The sequence below is a fragment of the Atractosteus spatula genome, chromosome 7 (genome assembly GCF_055471065.1).
Source record: "Atractosteus spatula isolate fAtrSpa1 chromosome 7, fAtrSpa1.hap1, whole genome shotgun sequence".
Classification (NCBI taxonomy): domain Eukaryota; kingdom Metazoa; phylum Chordata; class Actinopteri; order Semionotiformes; family Lepisosteidae; genus Atractosteus; species Atractosteus spatula.
Window position 1 is genome coordinate 45,336,412 of NC_142712.1, and position 27,610 is coordinate 45,364,021.

A 27,610-nucleotide genomic window follows, 5' to 3' on the forward strand; every position below is an offset into this window, starting at 1 on the left:
AGAATGTGAGCAAAAAGTAACAAACTTATGTCCCACTCCCAGGCTACAAGCTGCATAATGTGCACATTTGTTAATGTAGGCACACTTTCTTGACATGTGTTCATTATTCTCACACTCTCTTATCAGGGTTCTTTTAGCCTAGTTCTGGACAGCTACAGGATATTTTTGTTTTCATTTTATCTTCTTCTTCTTCGCATTTTCCCACTTATGTGGGGTCTGCCTGTTTGCACCGATTTTTCCACTTCGTACGGTCTGTGGCGTCTTGGCAGGTGACTTTTGCGAGGCGCATGTTGTCTTTCAGCCAATCCAGCCAGCGCGTAAATGGTCGTCCACGGGGCCGGCGGCCTTCCACATTCAATTCGAGGGCGGTCTTTGCCATTGATGTGTCATTGCTGCGGAGCACGTGTCCATACCATCGCAGGCGCGATTCCCTCATTTTCTCAGCGATTGGGGCGACTTTGAGTGTTTTTCGCACCCCTTCATTCATGACATGGTCTAGTCTTGTCAAGGCAAGGTACCATCGCAGCATCTTCATTTCCATCGTATGGAGTGCCTGTTCATGTTTCTTTGTTGTTGGCCAGCATTCAGTTCCGTATACAGCCACTGGTCTGACCACTGAGCGGTAGACTTTGGATTTTAGGCGTAAAGGGATCTTCTTGTTGCATAGTACTCCAGTGACCTGCCGCCATTTAATCCAAGCGGCGCTGACTCGCGTCTTGGCGTCTTGGAGGGTAGTGCAGTCGGAGTTGACACATGAGCCTAGGTACTTGAACTGTGTCACTTTGTTCAGTTGGACCCCACCAGCTGCGATTGTGCCATCGGTTTGATCACCGTATTCCAGGTACTCCGTCTTCTTGATGTTCAATTTCATCCCAAATCGTTCAAGGCGCGTCTTCCACTCCTGTACTTGCTGTTCGAGGCCGTGTCGCGTTTCACTTGCTATCATAACATCGGCATACAATAGCGTCCATGGATGCCTGTTTTCATTTTATCTAACCTTTTAATTACTTAATATAACCCATCAGCTAATTGTAAATTATGATAGAGACTTTCTAAGTGGAAAATGATAGTTATTTTGTGTCTATGCTTGAAGATCCTTCACGGATTCATTAATCTGTACATTTATTATGTCACATAAAATGCTGTGTTTGCACAGTACTCCTGGTGAAGCTGCTGTACTAAACAGTGTACTGAAAACTGTTAAATACCAATCCCATTTTGACATCTGATTCCACAAACACACAAATGCACGTGTACATTCATCCTCACACACTTACACACACCTACAATATACACACATGCACATGTATGCAATCATGTGCCGAAGTAAATGTTAAAGGACTTGAACATGACAAACAGTTTTGCATCTGGTCAGAATGTGATATTGTGCAGAAATCATGTCTTCTGAAAACAAAAAATATCTTCTTGTCAAACAAAGAATACTTGCTTACCACTGCAACATTAAAATCTTTAAATGTGTGTGCCAACACTTGTCTCAAGCTTTACATGTTTTCAATTCTTGGGCATATCTGGATATCTCTGCTTGGCAGATCCAACCACAGTTATGGAAAACCCCAGAGTTGCTGAACTAAGATGAAACTCGAAAATTTTACATGCAGACCAGGCTTCCATAAACTGTATAGGTTACAGTATCTATGTGCATTTAATTTGTTTCATATTCTAAGTAATGCAGTCAAAAAACAAACAACAAAGAAATCCACTAGACACTCCTTTAGTCAGAGGAAGAAGGCAATACAACTATGATTTGTAAATCAGGAATTACCTCTCAACCTCTGATAAAGACGTTTTCCCGCCCAAGTAAACATTGAAATGTGTTTTCTTGACATAGGATATTCCAGAGAAATATTCATTTAGTAAACCATGCACTGTATTTTATACTTTCCTGAAATGTTGTCCACATTTGATTATTTCTTCAGTATAACAAAGAGAGTAAGTGGTATTCTGAGTCACAGAAAGTACAATATTATAAACTATGCTTCGTGTATGCAGTTAAAGGAATGTTACTTTAGTCTTCATAAGGTCTGTATTCTGCAGGTCACCATAGCAAGACTAAAGCAGATTTGCAGCTATTTGTTAATGCAAAGAATATATAGTAGATGGTTGAGGCCTAGGATGCATTTTTTGTGTTTTACTGCTATGACATGTGGTACAGCAGCTGTTAAACATTACCAGATAACATTCTCAAGGCAATCTGAGTAGCTGCCAGCCATGTGAGTATAACCTTTGTCAGCAAGATTGTCAATTATTGTGCAAATGCACCTGATGCGCCAGTATCAATTGATGACCTAATGTGCTTAGTGATTATAAATTCATGATATGCCACCAGTCACTATATTCTGTATATTATTAATGATATTATCAATTAAATGAAATACATACAATAGAAAACCAATACAGATTAATACTCAGATGCTTTTAAAGGTTCATTGCACAGTTTTCACAAACATACACGTCTCGCTCTCCAGTGAACAAGTCTGAAAATATTCTGAACAAACAACAGAATTGCACACTCATTCACTGTTTCAGGCTATCGAAGGCAGGAAACATGCAGCACAGATATAATCAACTCAGCCAGTCAAAACTGCAGAATGGAGGGAGTAATTGCATCTCTCTCTTTTACATTGGAACCACCAGACCAGTTCAGTTTTTCAAACTTTCCTAATAGACCTTTCTAGCAGCAAAGTAGGTACTGTAGATAATGGGGCTTTTAGTGGGTTTAGTGTTTACTTACACAAGCCATTACTGAAATACATTAATCAATCAAATAAATGTCCACTAATAATACCAATAGATAGAGATAATTAGAAAAGTAACTTACTTGCTTTACCTATCCACTTCAAAATGCAGATTGATTGTGTACTATATGTACTGTATATCTGCTAACATATATACTAGTGTAAACAGCATATCTCTAAAGCATAACTAATTTGTAATATTTAATTGATACTGTAACAGGTTCTTATTGGAGCATGCTGTGTGTATATATTTGACTCAGAAGATGTTACAGCACTTCCTTGCAACATCTGTTAAACCTGACCTTGATGTGATTCGGGAATGGTTACTGTCAAACTGAGTTTGTAATGAAAAGAAAAAAATACGAACAGCAGGCACATTAGACTGTAAATTAAAATCAGAAATGACATACAGAAAATTAGTCTCATACAGGAACTTGCTTCAGGAATTAAGCTACAGACACTGGTATTCTATATTTCTATACAGTGTATAAAAGGAGATCTAATCATTCCGCCAGTTGAGCATAGCATGTCAGTCTTGCTGTTCTTAAATGCAGAGCTCCAATACAGAGATTCAATTATAGAAATAAGTTTATTGTTTTTTTTTGTCATTAAAGCAACATAAATTAAACATAGTGGTATTGACAGAAGTGAACCACCAAATTTACAAAACAACTTCCATTTTTCTGAAAAATAACTAAAAACTATTAATGTCCACTTTAATTTTACCTTCTAAAAAATACTAGTTGTGGTTTCAATACAATGGGAAACTGAAATAGTAATGAACCGAAACAATACAGAATTGTCAGTCCTTATTTAAGTCCGGAGTGTCCAACAACTGTTTACATTGAAGGAATCATAAAGATCTTTTTGGTCTGTTTTGCTGGTTCATTTTACTTAACACTTTGAATTTACTTCCCACCCACAATTCTTTAAAGCTGACAAAAGCATTTACACCTATTTATCCGAGGAACGGTAGCTGTTTTACACAGGTTACTTTCTACCAGTCTAGTGTTAGTTCTTACTCCATGTCCACAGAATACTCTCCAGTTAATGGATTGGGAATCCAGGCTAAGGATTATGGATGCTCAGCATGGCTGTCCAACTTTGTAAAACATCATCTTAAACTCATTTCAAATCAAAGACTTTCAAACATTCTACACATCAGGTGCAAATTGGCACCTAATCACATAATCTAAAGGTACTATGCACAGACAAATATGTATGCATATGCACAAATGCTTTTTGGCTTTATCCTATTTTGCTTTGAGGCACCATAGGCTAACCATGCAGGTGAGGTAAATGGAATCCTTTACGATGATCCAAAGTGTTGCTGGGATAGAAAGTCTAAAGGCCTGCACTTGTCCACCGAAGTGAGCCAAAGACAAGCAGGAGCAGATGTTTTGCTTCCTCCAGAATTTATTATAATCTCTAATTCATGAGTTACAGATAAATTCCATGTATTGTGTCTGAGATTTATGAAAGGATATAAATTGTAAATTTAATATAAATTTATTAAATCCTTTAAAAATGTGAACAAAGTTTGGATCTGACAATGCCAGTCTTCTTTACCTGAATGTAATCCCACTTATTTTGGGATGGGTATTGTATCAGAGTTCATGTAGTCAGAAGTGATGGAAGAGGAAGGGGTTTCACCCCTGCTCCTCATGGGATGTACAATTCAGTGACTTAACTGTAAACAATTAAGACACACTTGGATGGCATGGTGGTGCAATGTTTAGCATTGCTGTCTCGCAGTGCTGGGGCCCTGGGCTCAATTTCTGGGCTGCTATCTGCATAGGGTTTGTCTGATCTCCCTGTGTTCACACGGGTTTCCTCCATGTGCTCCGGTTTCCTCCAACAGTGCATACAGTATATAGTACATAATTGCTACTTAATTGGGTTCTGGAAAAATTGGCCCTGGTTTGAGTGTGTCTGTGTGCACTCCACTGTGGCCTGGTATCCAGTCCAGGGGGTATCCTGCCTCGCGCCCGTTGCTTGCTGGCATAGGCTCCCTCATGACCTTGAATTGGATAAAATAGAAAATGGATGGATGGATAGATAAAAGAGGAACCTCTTATTTGCATGTTTGTCTTAACAACTAACAGAAAGTAGACATTATCAAATTTATGGAAAGAAATACCGAAATGTTAAATGGAAGGAATGAGAAATCTTCCACATTGTTCAATAAATAGAGTGTGCTTCCAAGTGTACTTTTTCGCATCTGAAGTAAAAAAAAAATGAAGTGGGTGATTTAGAGGAATGGCTGTTGTGAATACAGAGGAATGAGAGTTGGCCTGTGGTTTTCTCCTGGAGCTATTCCTGTTCCTGTTATTCCCAAATTTCAGTAAATCAAAAGAAGAGCAAACCAGCATTGCTGTTTACGTGAACAAGATTGTGATTTAACATCAAGAGAACAGAATGCTGTTTTAGTGAATCAAGGATGAATTGATTACAGATTGACAGTCATGCATGTTTTGTAATACATGAAGAGGGAGGTGGTGGCTGAGGTGGGAGATAAAGTTCATCTGAGATTGAGACGGCGTTGATTGCATGTACAGTATAAGTTTGTCATCCACATTAAATCCAACACCACAACTGGATTTTAAATTGTAATTCTTTAATTTCAAAATGTTTTTATTTTGCAGCTGAAATACTGGATTGAGCAGTAAAACAATCACAGTGTAAAGAAGATGGTGGGGCAGACTGGCAAAAAGTGTTGGCAGAATCAGATAATCTGCAGCAAAACTAGAAGCACCTACAACATAATCCTTATAAGTAACAAGTAGCAGCAGCTGACTGACTTTAGTTGGAATTTAGTTGGGCATTTCATCCTGAAAGCAGTCATATTAATATTTTAGTAGTTTTCCTGAGCCCTTTGTTTCACCAGCAACAACATTGAAGCAACCGGAATACCACACAGTTCCAAAGTAATGCTTCTTGATGAATGGAAGCATTTACAGATACTTTTTGGTTTTATCCTACTTTGCTTTGAGGCACCACAGACCAGACATGAGAATGAGGTAACTGGAACCCCCCCAACGATCCAACATGTTGCTGCTCTGACAGTGGACACAAGGAATATTGGGATAGAAAGTCTAAAGGTTTGTTTACAACCTAGTGGGCTAGTAAATAGAAGGAGCTGGGTTTTGCCCTCTTTAAATACTTTTATATAATATTCAGCTTGAAATGTTTTTTTGACATTTTAATAAAAATGCAAAACAGGTTTCTACAGTTTTACCTAGTTCCTTAATATCATTTTTGGTTTTGACAAATGTTTAACAGTTTTCCTTGCAGGTTGCCATCTCTGTTAAGGTACTACCTAAAGATCACCTGTTGCGGTCTTTTCAAGGGCAGACCTTAGAAATTGTTCCAGCCAAAGTTGTTCTGCTCAAAGAAAAAGGTTTCCCTATTGATCTTAATGATGTCATCAAGCATTTAAAAGAGACAGAACACTGGCATTGTTGTTTATAACCGATTGTCCATAAGCAGTTAACAATGATTAACAAATTACTTAGAAAGGTTTGGTAAATTTGTGGTTTCATTGACCAGGAAATAAATCCAAGCTGAGTTTTAAGTACAGGAATTTATAGACAGTGGTCCAGAGTCAAACAAACCCATGACTTTTTCTATTTCTATTTTTCTATTTAAATTTTTGATAACATGGCAAATTCAAACTATTGCATTTCTGATCAATTACATATAAATACTTTCTTTCTAGCACTCAGAGTTTCAGTGTCATTAGAGACTGGCATGTTTCACATTCGGTGTTAAGACCTTTTTTATAGTGTGTTAAAGTCACCCTCTCACTCTTCTCAAACAAACAGTTCCTTTAGCTCAAATTTTCCATGAAATACAACTGGCTCTATTCCTGCCATGCTGTCTGCTCTTTTAGTTCCCCTGATGTATTCAATCCTTCCTGCAGCTCCAAACAACCATGGCTACATCATCTCCCTCCTCCCCTTCACTGTTCTCTTAATCATGCCCCTTCACTCTTTTCCTCCTTTTTTCACTCCTTTTATGGTCGAGTGTATATCCCAACATGCCCAAGAATGCCTTAAATACTTTTTCTCTCCTTTCTTCAATTTTTCCTTTTCTCTGGCTCATTAAGAGCCCCCCCAGTTACCCAGTCACCACTGATACTCACTTTGCCCTATGGGTGTAAACACATTGCATTGGCAACAGTCTGTACCTCATCATTCATAACCATCTAGTGACTTCACCCCAGGCAAGGCCATGCATGCTATGGTGAATGTTTTCCCCCACCTCTTTACTTACTCTTTTGAATGGTGTCCAAGTAGTGTGGTGTTGGCCCTCGACTCTTCTCTGTCCTAGTTCCACCCACAAAGTGGATGTTTCTTCTTTTATAGATTCCGCTTGGAATCAGTAGCTGTATATATTAACCACCACCACAGAATTCCAGTCTCAAAGTAGATGTTCCTGCAATTCCTGCCACCTGTTCATTTCATGTTCAGTCATCCACATCATACATCCTTCTCATTCGCTTCATTCTCCACTAGTGTTCCACTGAAACTTTACATATCCAAAACTACTCAATAAAGCTTGCATCAAATTAGTTTTTCATTCATTCCAAGCTATACATACTTTCTCCCTGCTTCCTGTGAAGCTTTGCAGTGAAACTCACTTGCTTTTAGTTGAGTGTCTGCATCAGTGTGTTGGGGATCTTGGGTTGTGACAGTACTTATCTTCGACCAGCCCTGTCATTTCCTCAGCCAGACAAGATAACTCTAAAATATTAAATTATTTATCCATTTATATCATAAATGGATCAATTTAAATCATATAATCTATATCTATGTTGTTGGCTCATTATGTCATTATTAGAAATGGACTGAACTACTTAATGATGTTATTTAACAGACATTCAGGAGAAGGTCAAAATCTAATGTCACACTTCTACTCACCTATATATAAATACTCCCTGGTTGCACACAACTCTACACACATCTTTTCTAACACTCCCCCTCCTCTCCAGCCTCACTGTTCTGCATTCTCTCCCTGGCTCTATCCTCAAAGGAGAGCGGGGTTGTGACAGCAATGATCTTTGGACAGTGCTGTCATTGTTTAATACCAAAGTATTAAGAATGCTATCCCTTTATTTCGGTTGTTTTGTTTCATCCTTATTAGAATTTGTCTATGCTACTGAAATAAAAGTTAACTCAGATCTTGTGGTCCCATTAAATATTTAAATAAGCTATCAAACAAAATTAGAAACAATTATTTTATCTACTTTATAGACCTTCACAACAGTTTGACAAAAAGAGCTTTAAAGAATTATATAGCAGCTGACAATAATACAATAATAGGAACAGTAGATCACTAGGTATGGAGGACAGAAAACTAAAACTCCCACTGGGAGAAAATAAGTCAGGGAGTCCCAGGTCAAGTGATTTCCCAACCTCTTTAGGCAATGAATTAGTGGTACATTAATTATAAGAAATCATAGACAAATGCCGCAACATCAAGGATTTCATTTCTGCAGTATTGGTCTTGTTGTCCGACTTACAAACACTAGAAAATGAACATGAACACAAACACAGATCAATGAAACATACCAGGTTTTCGGTATGAAATATGACACATTAGAACTGGGTATGACATCACTGGATCACACAAGGATCACAAAACTGGAGATACAGTGGATACCTGTCACGCCCTCTGCAGCCAGAGGGCGCTCCTTCTCTGTCCTGTCCCTAGTTCCCGGTCTGCTGTCCTTCCGGTCCCTCTCTTTCCCTTGGGCTATATATTTCCGGGTCTTGCACTCTGTCCTGGCTCAGCATTGACGTTCGGATGTCCTGAGACCCGCCTAGCACCAGGGCGCCCCACGTCCGCTCCCTGAGGGCATAGGTTTCTATACGGCATTCCTGAACTCTTTGCACTAATGAGCCCGGGCCTTTTTCCCGTCTCGCCGCTACGCATATGGGTCTTTTTCCGCTCTCCTGCTCCCCACGGTTAGTCCCTTTGGACGTCCGTGACAATACCGCTGTGGTCTGTTCTTCCACTCTTCCTGTGAAGGCAGCTAGGAGCTGTTGTCTACCATGAGTCATTAAAAGAAACTGGCCACAGCAAGATCTCAACATTGTGTTTTTGAACAGAAGTCTGCAGAAGTCTGGCAAAACATGTTAATTCATTACCTCAATCTGAACAGTCATCATAATGCTCACAATGATCTCCAGACATGCAATCTTCTGCCAGGTCTGTCAGGGGCAACACAGTCTGCATCAGTGAATACAGTGCCTTGAGAAAGTATTTAACCTTTTCTAATGATGCCCCATTTTGTTGATTTCTAAATTATATATGGACAAGTGGATATTTATAATCAAAACATCAATGCTCCTACTGAACACCAATGGGTAAAAGAAGTTAAACGTCAGCAATACCACAAAGAAAAATCAACCTAAATGACCTCTAGGTCTGTAGATCATTTTCATGAACATGGTGATCTAGGTGATCTACAGTCATTCTGTTATTTGATTCTAACTGGACCTTCCCGACACTCTGAAAATACTTAGTCACATGGAGCAGACATATACTGTATGACAGTCCTGGACAAGTGGATGTGGTTGTGGCTTCCTTCAGAGAGATGGTTTCCTAATTTCCTGGATTGAATATTCTTGAAACAGAACATTTCTATCTTCAGGCAACTTTTCTCAAGACAGGCTGCCTTCAATTATGCATTAATTAAAGTCATACAATTTTGAAGGGCTCTCCATACAGATTTTTAATCAACTCATTTTGACAAAACACTGAGCACCAGGTGTTTTTTATGAAATCATGACCTGAGCTCTGTTTTTTGTTAACCCAGAGAACAATACAGGTCAAACAACCAAACAAATCTGTCTGCTCACTATTTAAAATGTAAAACACATTATGTGCTGTGGTGGATTGTACAGAGGAGCTGGAAAAATGGTCATAATGAAAACAGAACAACCATAGGTGGCCACAAATACTTGTTCATTTGCAAATGTCTCACCTGTTGTACTGTATATAGTTCACTGATTGCATAATTGAATCTGTTGGTATGTAGGGAATACTCATGTGAGTTTGTTCTGTATTTAAGGGTGTGTCTTTGTCTCCTAGGAAGTAGTGTGAGTTAATTCATTTCTGCTGGCTGGTGGCAGCAGCTGTCTGTGAAATGCTGCTCTATTTAGCAGACTCTGGAGATGGTTTTTATTTTGCTGTTTTCTCTTACACATGAATAAAGAGGAACTTCCTGGTCCTCTTGTTTAGCACCAGAAGTTGTAGTGATTTCATGTGTGAAGGTCTCTGTGATAGCTGTCTGGGTGTGGGGATAAGCCACAGTGCTCTTTGAAGCATTGCTGTGAAGTTTAGACTTTTGCCTTTACATTGTATGTCAGTAGGTATTCTTAAGGTAATGCACAGGAAATACAGTAATTAGCCTGAGAAACCATAATGTCACTTCTTGACTACACCTGAAATGTTTGCCAGCTTTTTGAAACACAAACAGACACAATATATACAAAACAAATGTGTACTGGCTACCTTTGTGCTCCATTTCCAATACAATTTCTGTTCCGGTTCTTACTGAATTATAGTTATTAGTGTTCGATTAGAAAAGGAATTCAGGAAAATGCATTAACTTCAATTACTTTCTCTGTTTTCATTTTTCATTTCTAGTAATCAGGGGCCTTCTGTTTAGTAACTGTTTTATTTATTTTTTCATTTTTGTACATTCTTAAGATGTGTTTTTCACATTTCAACATTTAGAGCCAATAAAGTATTCATTTACTGTCTTTTCAAGGTGAAGAATCACAAAAAGGCCTTGTGTAACATATAACAATATGTTAAAGCACAGCAAAAGAATGCAGAAATCTACCACCAAGTTTCAGGAATATGTTACATGACATTTACACACCTTACAAACGTAAGTTCAGGTGTGATACCTGGACTAGATAACGTCATCCGTGGGTTTGAAGTTAAAGTATGATTTTTTGGTACCACTTTACATGCACTATGTAAAGGTCTTTTACCTTTGCAGCTAAAGAGAAGGTACATACTGCATACTGTTAAATTAGATTTTAAACATTTAGACATCTAAATATGAAAATGGTAATGACTGGCACCACAATGTATTTAAAACTGAAAACTCACAACCCTTCTACTCAGTAATACTACTGAAAAACAAATTTATATTATTGTCTGTTACAAGTGAGCCTTCTGCTCCTTGTGGAGTGAACTGCCTCTGGACTCACCAAGACCAGCATTTCATGAAAATCAGTACTGGAAAATTTAAACATCCCTAAAAATCAAGTTATTGCATGTGTAAACAAATAAATTAAATCATAGCTCTGATATTATAGCTTACCCTGTATTAGAGTTTGCATTCTAAGTAGAACATTTACATTGACAAAATCATAAACATAGAACTCATGAACAGAGATCTTTTACTATATGTTTACCTTCTGGACTTTCCTTTGCACATTTCTCTGGCATTTAGTGTGTCCTCTAGTCAGAGGCAGATGTCTCTTATGCGCTCTGCTTTGCTACAGCTAATCTTTTGTTGCGCCTCACCAGTTCTTCTTGCTTGGCTCCAGTCCTTGCAACCCTTCCTAGATTCAGTGATCCAAACTCTGTTTACCTCCTCCAATCTAAGACGGGAGTAAATTTCTTACTATGCTGAACAAATAATTGTTCTATTTCTGTTCTCAAAGGAAAAGCAACTAGATCCCTGCACCTGCCACAATGTCTGCACTTTCTTCCAGTTCTCCTGACATCTCCTGACTCCCTGGAACTCCTCCTGGTTGAGTGTCCAGCCACTGAACTTACGGCAACAGTGTATTATCAACATTTGATCCTTTCCCTTTCCCAATCCTTTCTGCTGTCTCTATAGGAGACCCCCCCCCCCCCCCCCCATCCAGGTGCTGATTCCTCCCCATGCGTGTGAGTGCACAGCTTCAGTATTCTGTGTGATTGGTCCTCCTCTTTCACAGCACTCACCTTCCCTGGTGCCCAGGCTGCTACAGTGACAGGTATTCTTCCTACATTTTACCTCTGATGTCCAACTGGTGCAGTATTGGCCCTCAACACTCTCCCTCACCCAGGTTTCCAACCTCTGTACTCCTACCTGTCAACTGCATTTCCTTCTTGAGCTCCCCCCAGTTGCTGTTGCTTACTCCACCTCACAGAAGTGACCAGACAGTAACTGAGTATCATGTTCAGTTCTGTTATTAGCCCTATACATCTCTATTTCATCTCTTTGTATTAATGTCACCTTTCCTGCATTGTGTAAAAAATATTTGATGATTCTTTAGTTTCACAATTCATATAACAAGGAATCCTGTATCATCGCAAACCTGTTTCCCTATAATTTGATTTACCTTGATTTTGGCAAATCACATTTGACACTATGGTGGCCTGTGCAAACATATAATGACAGCCTTGTTACTAATAATATAGCAATTTCTGAAAACATGGAACACCAAGAACTTGACATCCTGCTCAACGACAAGCATTGATAAGTAGTTCCTACACCACTTCCAAGTTGCTAGCCTCAAGACAGGTAGCTCTGGGGTGCTTCTTCCAAATCAATGCAGCATCTTCTGAGCTATTGAACTCCATACTGAGTTAAAAAGCTTAGTGTCCATAATTTACAATCTTCCTATCTTACTTCCTCTGTGATTGGACCCCCGGAGGTTTATATTATCCCACTGGAAATTTGTATTTTCCTGTTCATCATGCCCGCATGTTCTACGGTACTATACAACTGTTAACCACTCATATAACTAATTATAATTCTGTAATGCTGTGACAATTTCTTTCCTGTGTGAAATTCTGTGACATTACAAAGCTTGCAGGAAACTGCTTCTCCCAGTGGTTGGTTCCTCACAATCACCTGTTTCTTTATAACAGCCACACCATTCGCTTGCAACTTTCACACAGATGAAGCCTGCTCAGCAGATACCTGTTTCACCTCCCCACCATGTCCATTCTATCTTTCTCACTTCACTTTCTCTTGTTTTAGTATAGCCACCTTGCCTTTCACAAAGTGACCATCGCTCTCGATACACCCATTTAAAATAGCAGGACAAAACACTTATAACCTCAAACTAATGCTATAACTATAACTATTGCTTTAAAATGTATTCCTCTCATCCTTAGACCACAGACACATCTAGGATATACTGTACCTGTGCAATAAATATTTTCAGCCTGTCTTGTTTCTGCATACTGTATGTTGACCAGCCCAGGCACTCACAGAAGCCCTCTACTGCAACATCCTTCACTGACTGCTCACTTCTGTAAAGGGATGTCTTATACTCTACATTTCCTGACCAAATATGTGAATTGGACCTTTTCAGGTCTATTATCCCAGACCTCCCTGTTAGTTTAGTAGCTCCATGTTTTGTGAATATCAGCAGCAATCCTGTTGTGGCTCATTCAATATCAAACTCTTCTGCAGCCAATTTACTGTTCAATTGTTTGCATCACTTACGGCTCTTATTCGCAGGGCATGTCCCCAATATCCACACTTGTGGTCTCGTGTCCCTTATAAGCTCATTCCCGTTCAGCTCCGCAAGGGCTTAGGGTGTCCCATTTCTAATTTGTGTTTCACAAGGGGGCTCACGGGCACCCACGATGAGCCCTTTATGTGCCCTTCTTGTAAGTCTGCATCAAAGCAGACTTCACTGAAGGGAATTACTCTCAAGTCTTTGCAAAATGGTGACATTTCCAGTTCTGACCTACTGTATGAAAGCAGTGTGAAGTTGCCAAGGATAATAAAATATTCAAGTGTTAGTAAAATTTAACTTTTTGCCATTTTAAACTCAAAATCATATCATATATAAATGATCATGTTATGTCACTACATTTGTTTAGGGACGTACAATTAATATGTATGTAAGTAATACATATGTACGTATATGTATATAACATTCAATTTCACCAAACTGCAATAGGAGAATGAAAAGTTCTTTAAAAAATTATCTGCCAACCTGCACTTAGCCACTGGAAAAGCAGCACGAAAGCAGGAACAACAGAAAGCATTTTCACCATGAACCGTAACCAACAAATGATGTCATGTGAGGCCATTATTCTTTTTATAACAGTGCACCCTCAAATGCTTGCGAGCCTTAAGTCCACCTGCTCTTTGTCACACAAAATGAGATCTTGGAGGAAGGGCTTAGGGCTTAGTGTGGCTTTTGGGATACGTCCTCATTCATCAGCACAGTACACTCTCTCTCTCTCTCTCTCTCTCTCTCTGAATGTAAACCTCCCCTATTTCCAGTCCTACATCACTAGTAATCTCTTCCCCATCTTCAATCCTCATACCCTCATTAAGGCCTTAGTATTCTAAGGGCTTTGAGGAGATGGACAAGTCTGCAATTTCAACTCAATCGAATGCAAAAGTTCCAACTTTCATCTGCTGCTTTCGTGAAGTGCTCGTGCTCACTCCATAAGGTCACTTCCCCAAAAACAACTACTGCATGTCCTTTCCATACTCACAACTATTAGCACACTTCATTCATTTTCTCTTCATCTGGGATTGGATTGCTCTGTTTTGGAGTAGACTACCTGCAACAGTTTCCACTCAGCACTCTGTCATCCTGTTGCTGTGGGCTTTTATATGGCTAGAAATTAGGCGGGGTTTCATGATTTGTCCATTCACTGTCCCCCCACTCCCCTTTTGCCCCAGACCAAATCAGCCCTCTCAATATCACACCCATAAATAAAGGGATCTGATGAATCTCTGTTCCACACAGTTATTCACTTATAGTATCAATAGCTTGATCCCCAGTTTCTCCAGTTTCTCCCTGCTGTACTCAGCCATCAATTATGCTTTCTATTTGATCAAAGCAATAGACAGAAACGCTTGATTAGCAAAAAGTCGGTATTTTTGCTACTTTAAAACTTATATCCATCATCCCAAATCCGTGGTACCTCTTCAAGGTGTGTTAGGAAAATTGTATTTAATTGTCTGTCCCACTTTCCTGTGATGTAAATTCAGTTGCATTATTAAAATCTTCTCCACCTTTTCATTCTCACCCTTGGAAAACTGTGAGTTGTTTCTTACCTCAGCCACTTCAGTTACGTTAGGAACATCTTTCTAAACAACTTAAAATGATGAAATCAAGGTGCCTCTCCTGACTTTTCTTTGCAATCAGTTCATAATTCATGCTGCCTATATACCTAGGTTCTCAAAGTAGAGCACAAATTCTCATTTTCACTTCCAGAAATATTGGACTGGACCAAGCATCTACGTCAATTCCTCCTTATTCAAATCCCATGTTCCCATTCCAACTTTCTTCAGTCCTTCTCTCTTTATATTTTAACGTGCTGTATTCACTATCTATGCAACAGCTACCATTCCCCTCTTAGAGATTTGACCCTGAATCATTTCTCCTTACTTCATTTGGCATCCTGAGGAGTGCAGAATTAACTGCTGCTATCCAAATTATTTTACTCAAAAGGCCTTTCTCTAACGTCAAAACTCTTGGTGGTCTTCAGAAGTATTTCTCTTGTTTATTTGAACCAATCCAGCATGCCTGAGGTGCAACGCATCACAAACTCATTGTCGCTAAGAAACAGTGTTTTGGGGGTTCGGTCAGCTAGGGTAGTTATGTCCCTCTATCATAATCATTAGCGCCTAACAAAACTGCTGAAAAATAATTGTTTTTGTTTGTCTTATGTCTTATGAATATATTTTTTCTCTAAGTTATTCTTTCTGGCTGCCAGGATCTGTGAACTTTCACTGACCCAGAACTGTTGCATTAATTTCATATCCGTTATACCCATGCTCTCATAATGACCAATTGGCAGAAGTAAAAAAGAAGTGTAAATCCTAATAAATGAACCTCAACATACTCCCACCTGTCCCAGGAGATAAAAGATACCCAACTAAATGTATGTGCCCTTATTCCTATAGTCATTAAAGCTCTCCTATCATTCTGATGTATAGGCTTTACAAAGACTACAAGTTCCTAGAATAAATCAAAAATTCTACTTACCTGCCAATTACAAATTACAAGCCAGTACTAAATGCAATATGTATGAAAGCTGAATCATTATAAAAGTGCCTGGATGGGGCACTAATTCAGGTCCGACTGTCTCAAACTCCCACACAAGATAATTGCTCCTCTCCAGCAGATTAAATGTAAGGTGAAATAATTATTAGAACAATTTGCATTTTTTTTTTAATATTGTAAAATGTTCCTAGCCCAAGACAAAGCTTTCTGCACTGGCACTTTTATGTTGGCCTGGCTGTATTTCTATTAATTAAAATATTCAAGTTATTATCATAACAATAATTTAAAATTGTATTTAAGATGAGAACATATTTGGCATGGATTTGAATAATTAGTTACCCTGTCTGGAAACTTTTGTCTTAGCTTGATTTTCACCTGTTCCTTACATAATGGCAATATCCCAGAAAACAGAAACAAGCAGCCTGAAGCACAAAGAAGCCACCATCAAGAACCTGGTTTGAAATTGTCATATTTATTATCAATATCAATTTCATATCAATTTAACCCGGGTCCAAACCTGAAATACTGTAGATTTTCAGTTGTGGTGTTTTATTCAGTTAAGTGTGTCCGAACAGGGATCAGCACAGTGGTGTGAGTTGTGTGGCTGTTAACACTGATTCCTCACAACTCTTGGGCCTCGGGCTTGATTCCAGAATCGGGATCCAGAGTTCTTCTGTGTGAGGTTTGCATATTCCCAGGAATCATATGTGTGAAAGGTGGTTCCGTCCACCTTTCATGGGTATGACGACTAGTTAAATTAGAGTCCCTAAATTATCCCTGTGTTTGTGCCCTGCACTGGACTGGAATCCCATCCAGGTTGTAGTCACTTGCACCATGTGGTTTTGGGATATGGTAATAGCATTAGATCTAATGGTGAGGTCAAAGAGGGAAATTGTAAAATATCTGTATTTTTTTCCAAAAAGGTCCAATATCTTTTAATACAATGCAATTATATCTGTATTGTTTGTATTGCATCTGTGTGTCAAGATCAGAGAGATTATAAAATGATCAACATGAAAAGAGCTCGTAAAGTTTGAAAGTGAGGGCAGACTGCATGGAAAGCCCATGGTAATTGGCCAGGAATTACAGACTCCACACTGATGCTCCCTGCCTAACAGGGAGATGAAAGCAGCCCTTTAAGAGTTTAGAGGCATCATCAGTCATCATTTTTTTCAAACATCAAGAAATATATAATTTATTGACCTATATCTGTGAACTCTTTTATCCCCCAAGTTACATAAATACATTTTCTATTTATAACATTAGTTTTCATTCAGCCTGATTTTCTCCTACAGAGACCTGCTTCTTGACATGTATATTTTATCATTTTGGCACTATTAATGAATATATGTATAAATTAACGTACGCTTAAGCAGTGTGCAAATATAAGTAGTCTGTCATTAGCGGCACAGTTCTCCACTCATTAATCAGTACATGCACTTCTGTGAATTAAAAAAAATGAAACGGACAGTCTCTGCCTTGGGACACCTGGGAGTATATATACTTTTAATATGCTAATTTTTTAGCTAGGGAAATAAAAGTATATTCCACAGAGGAATAATGAATAACTAGTGCACAGGTAATTATTAACAAAGGGGTCAGTTATCATGCCTCCCAGCATCTTAGCATAGGCAAATTACAATTGGTATTCAAAGCACAATAGTCTTTTGGTTTGTCAATGATGTGTCTCCATGACTGGAATCACTAAAATGTGAACAATTCAACCTCTGATTAAAAGACTCAAGTTGCATTTGAGTGTGCTGACTTTTCTATCCATTCCGATAGCAAATAAATTTTTTTCTAATGTAATATAGGATTTACATTTGATTTTGAAAGCCACCATTAAAGAGGACTAAGTTTAAAAAATAAACTACTGCATATAAATAACACAATAATATCAATGAAAACATTAAAGGGGCAGTCCCAATTTCTCAGACCGGTTATGAAATCTTGGTTACAAAATGTTACAAATTCCGAGATAAGCACAAAATCATTAACTTTGTGAAAGCACTGTATGGTCGCCATGTTGTCGCAAACCACCGGTCTCGCCACAGGTGCAAGCAAGAGTTTCCAAGAATTGTGACTTAAACCAGCCCTTCCTGCTCACTAGTCATAGTACTAATGTGATGTGGTATATGAGCAAATAAGTACAGGTTGTATAGCAGACATTTCACCACAGAAATGTTCCAATGTGATCTGCATGCAGAGTAAACAGGTAAATAGTATTTGTCGGCAAAATCATCTCAAAGTTGAGAGCAGTATTTCTATTGGATTAAAAGCCTGCTTATTTACAATGTAACAGGGCTCCTTCACCTTACCCGAAGTTTGGTTGCCTCGTTCTGAATTGCAGAATATGAAGCTGCACCATATGGAAATGTTGTCTGTTTTGTGATGTAAATTGGAGGTTTTACACATTACTGTGTACATTTTACTTTCATCGTGGCTTGAAATGCACTTATCAATGCCGATTCTTTCTAACCCCAAAATGTAAAAATAGCATTGCAGCTCCCCTTTTAATCTTTTGGACTTGTACACTTTTGGACTATGTATTGGTCATTAAGGAAGGAAGGTGTTCAACCACACACTTTAGAATATATTCCATATGTGAAAAAGAAGCAGTTTTTATAGCCAGTTCATGGTCTATTTGTCTGTTGTGTAAGGAACTCTATACTGTATATTCTGCACAAATAGGAAAGATGATGATCTTCAAGCATCACACAGCAAACTTCACCTATTTTTTAAAAAATATCTGTACCATTGAATGCTTTATAGATGGAAGCTCCACTGATAAGAGATAGCACTTGTCTCTCTAGCTGAGTTATTTCATTTTAAATATGCAGAAATAAAATGGTACCTTACAAAAAGCTGTCCCAACCCTAGCTGTGGATCTTCACCGTCTCAGGTGATGTGTCTGGGTTCCTCCAAAATTGTGGGACAAACTGTTAGTGCTTCTGCCATTGTTTGAGGAAACTTTGACCATGTGGTGACAGGAAAATGTCCTCAAATAATACAATGTGCAAATGTGATGGCACCCCAATAATCCAAAATGCTAGAGCTGACCCTTTATAAAAGACAAAATAATAAAGTGTTCAGGCTCTGCAGGCCTTCAGATTGTGTACTGATTAATTTAATCTGAACTATTTTAAGAAATAAGACACCTCTGTACAGTCACAGTGAATGAGAAATTTTCTTGTTCTTGCTGAGCAGTGTTTATCAAGTATGATTGAGTGAACCAGTGAAATCACTGTTCTTTCCAGTGTGAGTAACAGTTCTCTTTGTGGAATTAAGTATGTTTTGCTAAATATATTTAAAAATGTTAAAGATACTTTGTACCTGAGAAGCATTCACATAATTAATTAAACAGTAATTAGAGGCAAATTACAAGTTATCTTGTCATTGTTCTCCCGTTGACTTGGACTGTCCATATGATTTATTATTAAATTGATTTTTCCTAATTTGCACTGAAAGATTGCAGACAATTAAAAATAGTTGAAAAGGAAAATGTTGTAAAATTAAAAAATAAATGAAACTATTGTCCAAACTTTGCTGTCAAGTGTGACCAGTCACTGTTCTTTCATCATGCAGTAAATAGGCTTTCTTGCCGAGTACAATCAAGCCAATAGGCTCAGGACATGCAGTTGTTCTGTTTCCTGTTGCAAGCACAGAGAATCAACACCCCCCTGTGTTAATGCATGTCATATAATCACCAAAGTGGTTACTAACCACTCCTTTCACGCTGACTACTATATACTTTTACATTCCTGTGTGATGGGCATCATTTTCACAGGGGCTATATTGATGCACCACAAAGTTGTTCACTTCTAATCCTTAACTTCTTTCATTTAAGTCAGCAAAGAGTTGAGGGAGAAGAGTGAATTCATACATTTCTAATCAAATAAACCATTCTCATCATAACAGATTCCTAATTAGAAGTTCTGGGAAAAAATATCTCTACAATGAGATATTTGAAGAATAAAAGGTGGCAAACAAGAAATAACCCTTCCGATATGTGTGTGTTTCTGTATTACAATATTGGAAGTACTTTCACCTGATGTGATATGTGTTCTCAGTGAAAAGGGGAAAGGTAATATGCTAAAATAAAATGTGCTGGGATATCGATGCTCAGCTCAATGACATAAATAATCCCAATACAACCCAAATGAAGAAAGTGTGTTACAATGCTTTGATTTGTCCCTTTAAAAAGTGCAGCCTCATTGCTCAAGTAATCAATGCTGATTTTATCAACCTTGTGATTCCTTTCAAGTGAATTGAATCAGATTTACCTGTGAATCAACATAAATGCAAAGTTTTCAATGAGGTTGCACGTAGACAACAACTTAAAATAAAAATGACTGGCATTATATACATATTAGAGTAAACTCTTTTGTTTAGTGGTTCATTTTGCATTAATAGCTATTGACTGAAAAATATGTAAATCACACTTCATAACAAAACAACATAAAATAAAAAAAACCGCCAAGAACAGAACATGAGAACTGGTGTGTGGGAGAGATTAATGGCTGTTCTTCACCCTTCCCCAACAAACATTCTGTACTTCATGTGCAGAAATGTTTTTCTTGCTTGTTTTTATCCACCACAAAAATGCAGTAGAAAGTGATTTCAGTCAGTCCAGTCCTCTCTTACAGAGCGCCCAATGGTGTTTAACAGACGTTCAGGAGGAGGTCAAGTGTTAATCTTGCACTTCTACTCACTTATGTCTAAATTCTTGCCTGCTGTCCACACATCTTTTCTAGCTCCACTCCCTCCACCTTATAGTTGCCTCCCTGGATCATTCCTCATAAGTGAATGGGGTTATGACAGCTCTCACCTGCAGGCCAGCTGAATGAACACCAAAGTATTAAGAGCACTATCTCTTTATATTAATCATCTTATTTAATCATAATTAGAATTTGGCCAAACTCCTGAAACTGATAATACAGCACTTTGTGTACTAAATGTACAGGTCAGAATACAGATTTAGAGTTGTAAAATGGAAGAGAAACTTAGTCTGTTCTGGAAACTGAATATTTTGTCTTTGTCCCATTTCCCTGTGGACTTCTTTCTGATAATTGACATGTACAGTTTTAGGTTAGAAATCTAACAACAACAAACAAAAGAAATTTAAAAACATGTTGACACAGTTCAGGTATCCTTTTACTTTTTGATTTTGTCTTGATTGTGTCCTGGCTGGTGTATTTTGGCTGCGTCTCCAGGCAAAAATCAGCATGCTTTGCATAGTCCAGATTGATTTGGAAATGAAGGCACTGGATGACTAGATGCAGGAAAGGGCCAAGCCAGTTTGTTGCAACAAATGTAAAATTTGAACAGCATCTCAGTTCATTAAAAAGTTTTATGAGCTCTATTTTAAAATGTTCATGCGTGCGTAGGGTTTGTTGAATATTGTGGTGTGGCTTGTATCATGCACTTGTAGTGCAAGATGATAACATAATTTTATAGGAGCTTTCTATCAGTTTTTTTTTTCTTTTTAAAATTTTGAAAACTTTTTACAAGGTTACAGACCACCTTCTATGATGAACTCTTTATTTTTTAGAAACCTACCATGAGAAAATATATATCTGGTTGAATCAGCGTTTTCTGATAAAAAAATCTGTTTAAAAAATATTTCACTAGGAATGACAACACCCAAGATCAAAGCGTGATGAACTATTATGGAGCGGATATTGGCTTAACCTGCTTGGCTGAGGGCTGACCTCCTGGCTATAGGACAAGGAGGCCAGGATCCCCATGCAGGGTTACCAAGGGGTAGCTGCAGAGGTGGAGTTGGGATGCAAAAATCGCACACAAGGGAGAGTAGAAATCAAATTGGTATTTATAGTGTTTGCTGGAAGAAAGATGATGGGAGTGATTGCTAATTACCGACAGCTGAGTACGATTGAGCGTGGTTGTTGTCATCCCTCCCAATCTTTAGTTATAAACTTCATTTATTTGGTTAATGTCACTCCATTACACAAATGATTTTAATTGGGCTGCCTGGATTTTTTTATTTCACTGTTTACATTTAACATTACTCTGCCACTAATTGGCACAGTGTCCTCCAGTCCATCTTCTCTTCTTTCAAAATATTTTACGAATTTTCAATGACAACACATGGCTTTCCCAAATTGTTTTCCTGTTGCTCTCTTTGACTTCAGAGTTTGTACTTGTTCATGCGTCATTATGAGAGATATTGATCGGGGTTTACAGACATATCACCAAAAGGGCCACATATCCTTAAAGTTGTAAACCCACCTAGACCTCTAAATAACTTTTAGATTTTTTGTTGTTTTATTTTGTTTTGTTGTGTTTATTTTTCTTTTTTGTGGGCATATTCATGCACAAGTGAGGCTGAATAATGGAACTTGAGAGGACTCCTGCAGAGAGCCACTTCATTGACATCTGACTGGCGGTCTGAAACCCTGCAGTGAGGGTCTGAGGGAAGCTATCCCAGCCTCCCCCTTGGCCATTATCTCTTGAGCCAATTGGAAAGCAGAGATGCCAAGTGGCTGTTTTCACAGCAGAGCAAACACAATTTGATTTTTTCTTTTATCTACTCCAGCTGAGGGGAGATACTCCATCTAATGAGCATTAGCATAATTTCTTATTTACGAGAATTTTAAACAGATTTGTTTCGGAGTATTTAATTCTTAGCCCTGGGGTAGTCTCTGTTAGTGTATATAAATTAAGGGACAGTTGATTTCCCAATTTACTCACACTAAAGGCTTGCTGGTCCTCCCAGGCTGATACAGAGTTTCAGGGTGCTGGCTTGTGTCTCCTCAGGCATGTAAGATCACAACACCTTCAAAAAAGTGAACACTCATATTCTCTCAGAAGGCTCCCTCGGACATTAGCAAGAATATTAGGATGGTATTTCAGAAGGATTGGCTTTTATTTTGTTTTTTTGCCTCTATGAAAAAGACTAACAGATGGTTAAAATGTTTCCTTTCCTCTGTGTCTCTCTCAACCTCAGTTCTATATGGCTTTCTGTTCAGTGGTTACAATCAGCAGAGTGTGACAGGTAAAGAGATAAAGTAGCAAAAACATAATTAGGGGAGGGAAATTAGGAAATAAACACTGCAGAGTGATATTAATAGACCTACGACAGAAATATATTCTTAGGCTTATTGGAATCTTAGAAACCATATTAAATTCAACAGGCTATTAATTTTATATTTTACTGATGATTAAACTGTTGTGAGACGTAAGAGTAAAATATTTCACTTATTATATTACTTATTATTGTTAACACTTTGGTTATTGATGGTGTGGGGACCCACATAAGACATAAAAAAAAATTCTCTTTACATTCTACCTGAGTTATACTTAACCATCTTTTCCTATCTGTTGAGTTCACCTTTTTGTTTCATATTTATTCTACATATGTTGAATGAAGTTTTCCATTCGGTTTTATCCTCTCCATTAGCAATGTCCTTGCAAGAACCTCACCCCATTTTAATATTTCTGAGTGATAAATTCTAAAAATTCTCTTTGAAGAACCACCTGTCTTAGAAAAAACATTACAAACGTTACAAAATGACAGACTGACAACAAAACTGAAAAGCAAACGATACAGTGTATAAACAGTAGCAGACAACAGAGCTGTCAAAAAGAAAGTTCTGCCATTTATTGATTTTTACAATGTGTTAAATTTCACTTATTTGTCAATGAAACCTTTTTATGGCATTCATCTTAGCAAATCGTAGTAAAGTTGTCTGTGTGATTGAACTGCTGTATTATAGGGGGTTTGGGCACATTTATTGCCTGTAACTGTGAACAATGGAAAACATTCACCTATATGACAATCCACTTGATGTCTGGTGACAGAATCCTTTCCTTTGGAATATGGAGGTCATAGGTCAGTTTTTGAAGACTTCTTATTTCAGCAATGAAAGCTATGGAGGGGTGGGGCTGGGATCTGGGAAAAGGGCTTTTATTTCTGACCTGCAGTTGTTTCACAAGGTCACAGAAGGCCAAGGGTTTGGAGAAGAGCTGTCGAGTTTCTCCAGTCATCACCCTGGTAATACTGCTCAACCCTGACACTACACCCAGAGACAAGGGAGTACTGACATTCTGGTTGGAACTGAAACTCTCACTGTCCTGCTGACCTGGCAGGGAAGGACAACTGCAGTGTCAATGGGAAAAGTCAAGTGAGATTTCAGAAACATTTACACGTGCTCACACACATACACATTTTCCTTTGTGTGTTTGTAGGCACATCCAGTTTACTCACGTTCTATTTTTATTTACTATTCTCTGCTGTTTAGAAAGGAAAAATAGTTAAAAGAGCATGCTATTTGGTTTCTAAGTATTATTTTCCATTTTATTTACCCCACATTGATAAGTATACCTGCTTATACACACAGAGCATATGTACTAGAACTCTAGAATAGAATGAACAAAACATTCTATTATTTGTACACCTGAAGAAGGCTCCACAGCCGAAACGTTGTGTTTTCTTTTTTTTTCAGCATGGAATAAACCTATTACTTGTTCATTTGCAGCATACGCATGCTGACACAGCTACCCACCTGAACTACTTCATTCTATTATTTAAATTATTATACTCTTTTAAGCCAGGATAATAGTGTTTTGGAATAAATCCATGTTGATTTAATTAAAAGTTAAATACCAGTTGATATTTTTTTGAAGTGCATGTCACAAGTGCATCTTTTTCCACATGCTTACCATGTCTCAGATAAGGCTCTTGCTCTGCCTGTCTGATGCTTACATGTTGCTTTATTGCAGCAAGATTAGACTACTGTAAATTAACTACTTACTGTGTAGGAAAATAGGATTTTTTATATCCAGAATTTAGCAACCCAATTACTCGCTAAAAGTAATCTGCATCACCACAGAACTGCCATTCCCTGTATATTGCTCTAGTACTCTGTGAGCTTTAGAGTGAGCTTTAAGGTTCTCCCACTCTACTATAAGATACCTAATTGTTCAGTTCCAGATAGTTTTAAGGATTCACAAAAAAGCATCTCTTAATCTGACATCTTCTGATTCAGAGCTTCTCACCCTGCCAAAGACCATGCCCTCCAGAACAGGCGATACAGCCTTCTCATGTGCAACATCATGTCTCTGGAGCTCACTGCCCAAATCCGTCAGCTGTCAACTTTTATAGAGCTTGTTAAAATATCTGTCTTCTGACTAAAGCTTCTAATGTATAAATTAGTTATAATCCTGGCTTTACTAATTCAGTTTGCCCTTTTCCCCATTTTTTGCTTCTATTGTATTGTTGTCTGCTACTTCACAGCACTTTGAATTTGCTAAAAAAGCACTCCTAAATAAAATTATTACTCCTATTAATTTTCCAGACCCGTGTATCTTTTGCATCTGTCTAGTCATGTAACGGCTTGCTCATCGGCTGAATGCCTGAGGAAATATTTTCCACCCAGTAGCATAACACGCAAAAGAAATATACTTCAAACTTCAATGCTCCAGAACATATTTCAGTGTTCTTTCCATTGGTGTGGTCTCTAGCCATATCAATGATTATTTAATCCTAAACAGTTCTTTCTGATGAAGCAAGAGGTGCTGAATGGCCTCCTCCAGTTTCGCATCCCTTTGAATTCTTAAGGAAAGAAAAGGTTGCAATGGATTAACGGGCAGTAAAAATAACAGCAGTGTACAGCATGGAACATATCAGATATTATTTTCATCTATTAAACTCAATTTGTATTTATTGCAGGGGTACACACATTTGTCACGAGCTTTCCTGCATCCTTTGTTTGGTTTAATGTGCCACTGCTGAAAAAAGGATATATGGAAGGAACATATCCTCCAAAAGGGAATAAATTAGCCAAAGCCACTCTTGGAAGTAATGACACTCTGATGGAAACCATATTCACATGTGTGTCTTTAACAGGTACATGTGAGCACACAACATAAAATACGTATAGGGGGTGGTAGTAACGCTATAAATCTGCATGGCAGCAACAGCTAACAGCTTCCAGGTGTGGACAAACAGGAACTGCTCTAGAGACCAATACAGTGTGCAGCTTAATGCCTCAGTTCCTTTGTTGCACTTCAAAGTGTAGTGTTGCATTCACTCTCTGTTAGTTTTATGACCTGGGTCTCTGTGTGACATAACAGGAGACCAGAGAGTATGGCTTTTATTGTTTCTTTCGTTTTAGTAAATCTGGGTTTTATTTGGATAATATTTGTTAATGGAGCGGCAATTAAACAGAATAATAAGACATCTAAATTGCCCCCAAATTGGACTCCAGCCTTTGCATCCCCGGTGAAGGCAGTGAGCAGTGTGCTGATGCCACCTGTCTGTGCTGCAACTGAGGCTGAGCAACAAAGGACAACTTCAGCGGTTTAAAACAAAGTTCCTCTGGAAAAGGTCAGGGGCAAAGCAAAGTGTCTTTTTAAATTGATACAGTTATGAAGTAAGATAATAAAAAAGACATTTATTGCTGCTTGAGGCAATTATGGCTTGAATGTTATGAGCGTGTTACAGCAAGTTAGAGTAATGAAGTAAAACTCATTAAGAAAGGAAAGTAGTAATTGGATTACGTTTTCATTTTTAAAATTTGCTCTTTTCACACTAAATTTTGAAATTAATAATTTGAACTTGCTGCAGAGTTGCTAAGATTAAAAAAATTGCAGCTTTTACTCTCTCTTTTTTTTACATTGTATTTTCTTTCTCTTTTTGTATTTTATCTCTTAAATAGAAATAGCACTCCCACAAATTGTGTAATTCTGAACATGTGTAGTATTTGTCTAAATCATATTTGCTGTCAATAGTCTAAGAAAATATATTAGAATTCTAGTAAATAAAAAGCACCAACACATTTGGTTGGTCCAAATGGGATGGAAGAGTTTATCATCTAGACAAAAGCAATGTTTAGATTTTTCTAAGGCTACCTATACTTCCTGCTCTATAATATTCCATGATTTTTTTTTTATTAATTCAACACGTTCAAAACCTGTCTGCTTCCAAAGAATTCTGGAACCCGTATTCGAATAAGTGAGTCTTCAGCCTTTTTTTTCTCATTGGCACACCAAGATCTGCCTGGATAATTAGTCATTATCATCATTCTCTCTCCCTAATGAATAGCTGTCAGAGCTTAAAAATCAGTCATCACGTTGCCTTCAAAATGTTCTTTTGTGTGGATCACCCATTTTTATCAATATGAATAAGCAGGACTGTTTCTGGTTATTTAAAGCAAGGAACACTCAGTATACAAGGTTTACAATATGTAAAATATCAAGCACAGCTGGATCTTTATGGACCTCAGTGGTGTGCAAAACACAGATTTTAAAGTCCAGATCAACTGGAGATTGACTACCACGCTGAATATTATGGTTTCGTAGAATTAAAAATTAAACCCCTTTTGAAACGTTTTAAATCTTTTCTTTGTTTTGTGACTGAAGCAGGTAGGGGGTGGGGGAGGGTAGGCATAGGGCATTTATCAGCAGATGCCTCAAGGCTTAAGGGGAAACTGCAACACTATTTTTATATTTCTGGGTTAGAAAGAATCGGCATTGATGAGTGCACTTCAAACCACAATGAGAGTAAAATGTACACATTAATGTGTAAAACTTGCAATTTACATCACAAAATTGATTAAATTTCCACAGCCCCATATTCTGCAATTCAGAACGGGGCAATTTGGAATTTGAGACAGTTTTGCCAACAAATACTGCTTACCTGTTTACTCTGGATGCAGATCACATTTTAACATTTCTGCAGTGAAATTGTCACGGATCTCACTGACCAGACACAAGCCCAGACTATTACCTGCAAATGCCGACACACATCCTTATTATGTTATCAAGTCCCTTGTCCTGCACCACACCTCCTCACTACCACTACTTAAGGGCGACTCACCTACACTCCCACGC

General features: G+C 38.0%; 1 protein-coding gene across 1 annotated transcript; it reads right to left on the minus strand.

Moving 5' to 3' along the window:
- Positions 1-205: 205 nt before the first annotated feature.
- LOC148831128 (uncharacterized) lies at positions 206-3,783 on the minus strand. Its single transcript, XM_088920008.1, has 2 exons — positions 3,779-3,783; positions 206-977 (listed from the first exon to the last, which is right to left on the minus strand). Exons 1-2 carry the CDS (start codon positions 3,781-3,783, stop codon positions 206-208), a joined length of 777 nt encoding a protein of 258 aa, XP_088776134.1.
- Between the last annotated feature and the right edge of the window lie 23,827 nt (positions 3,784-27,610).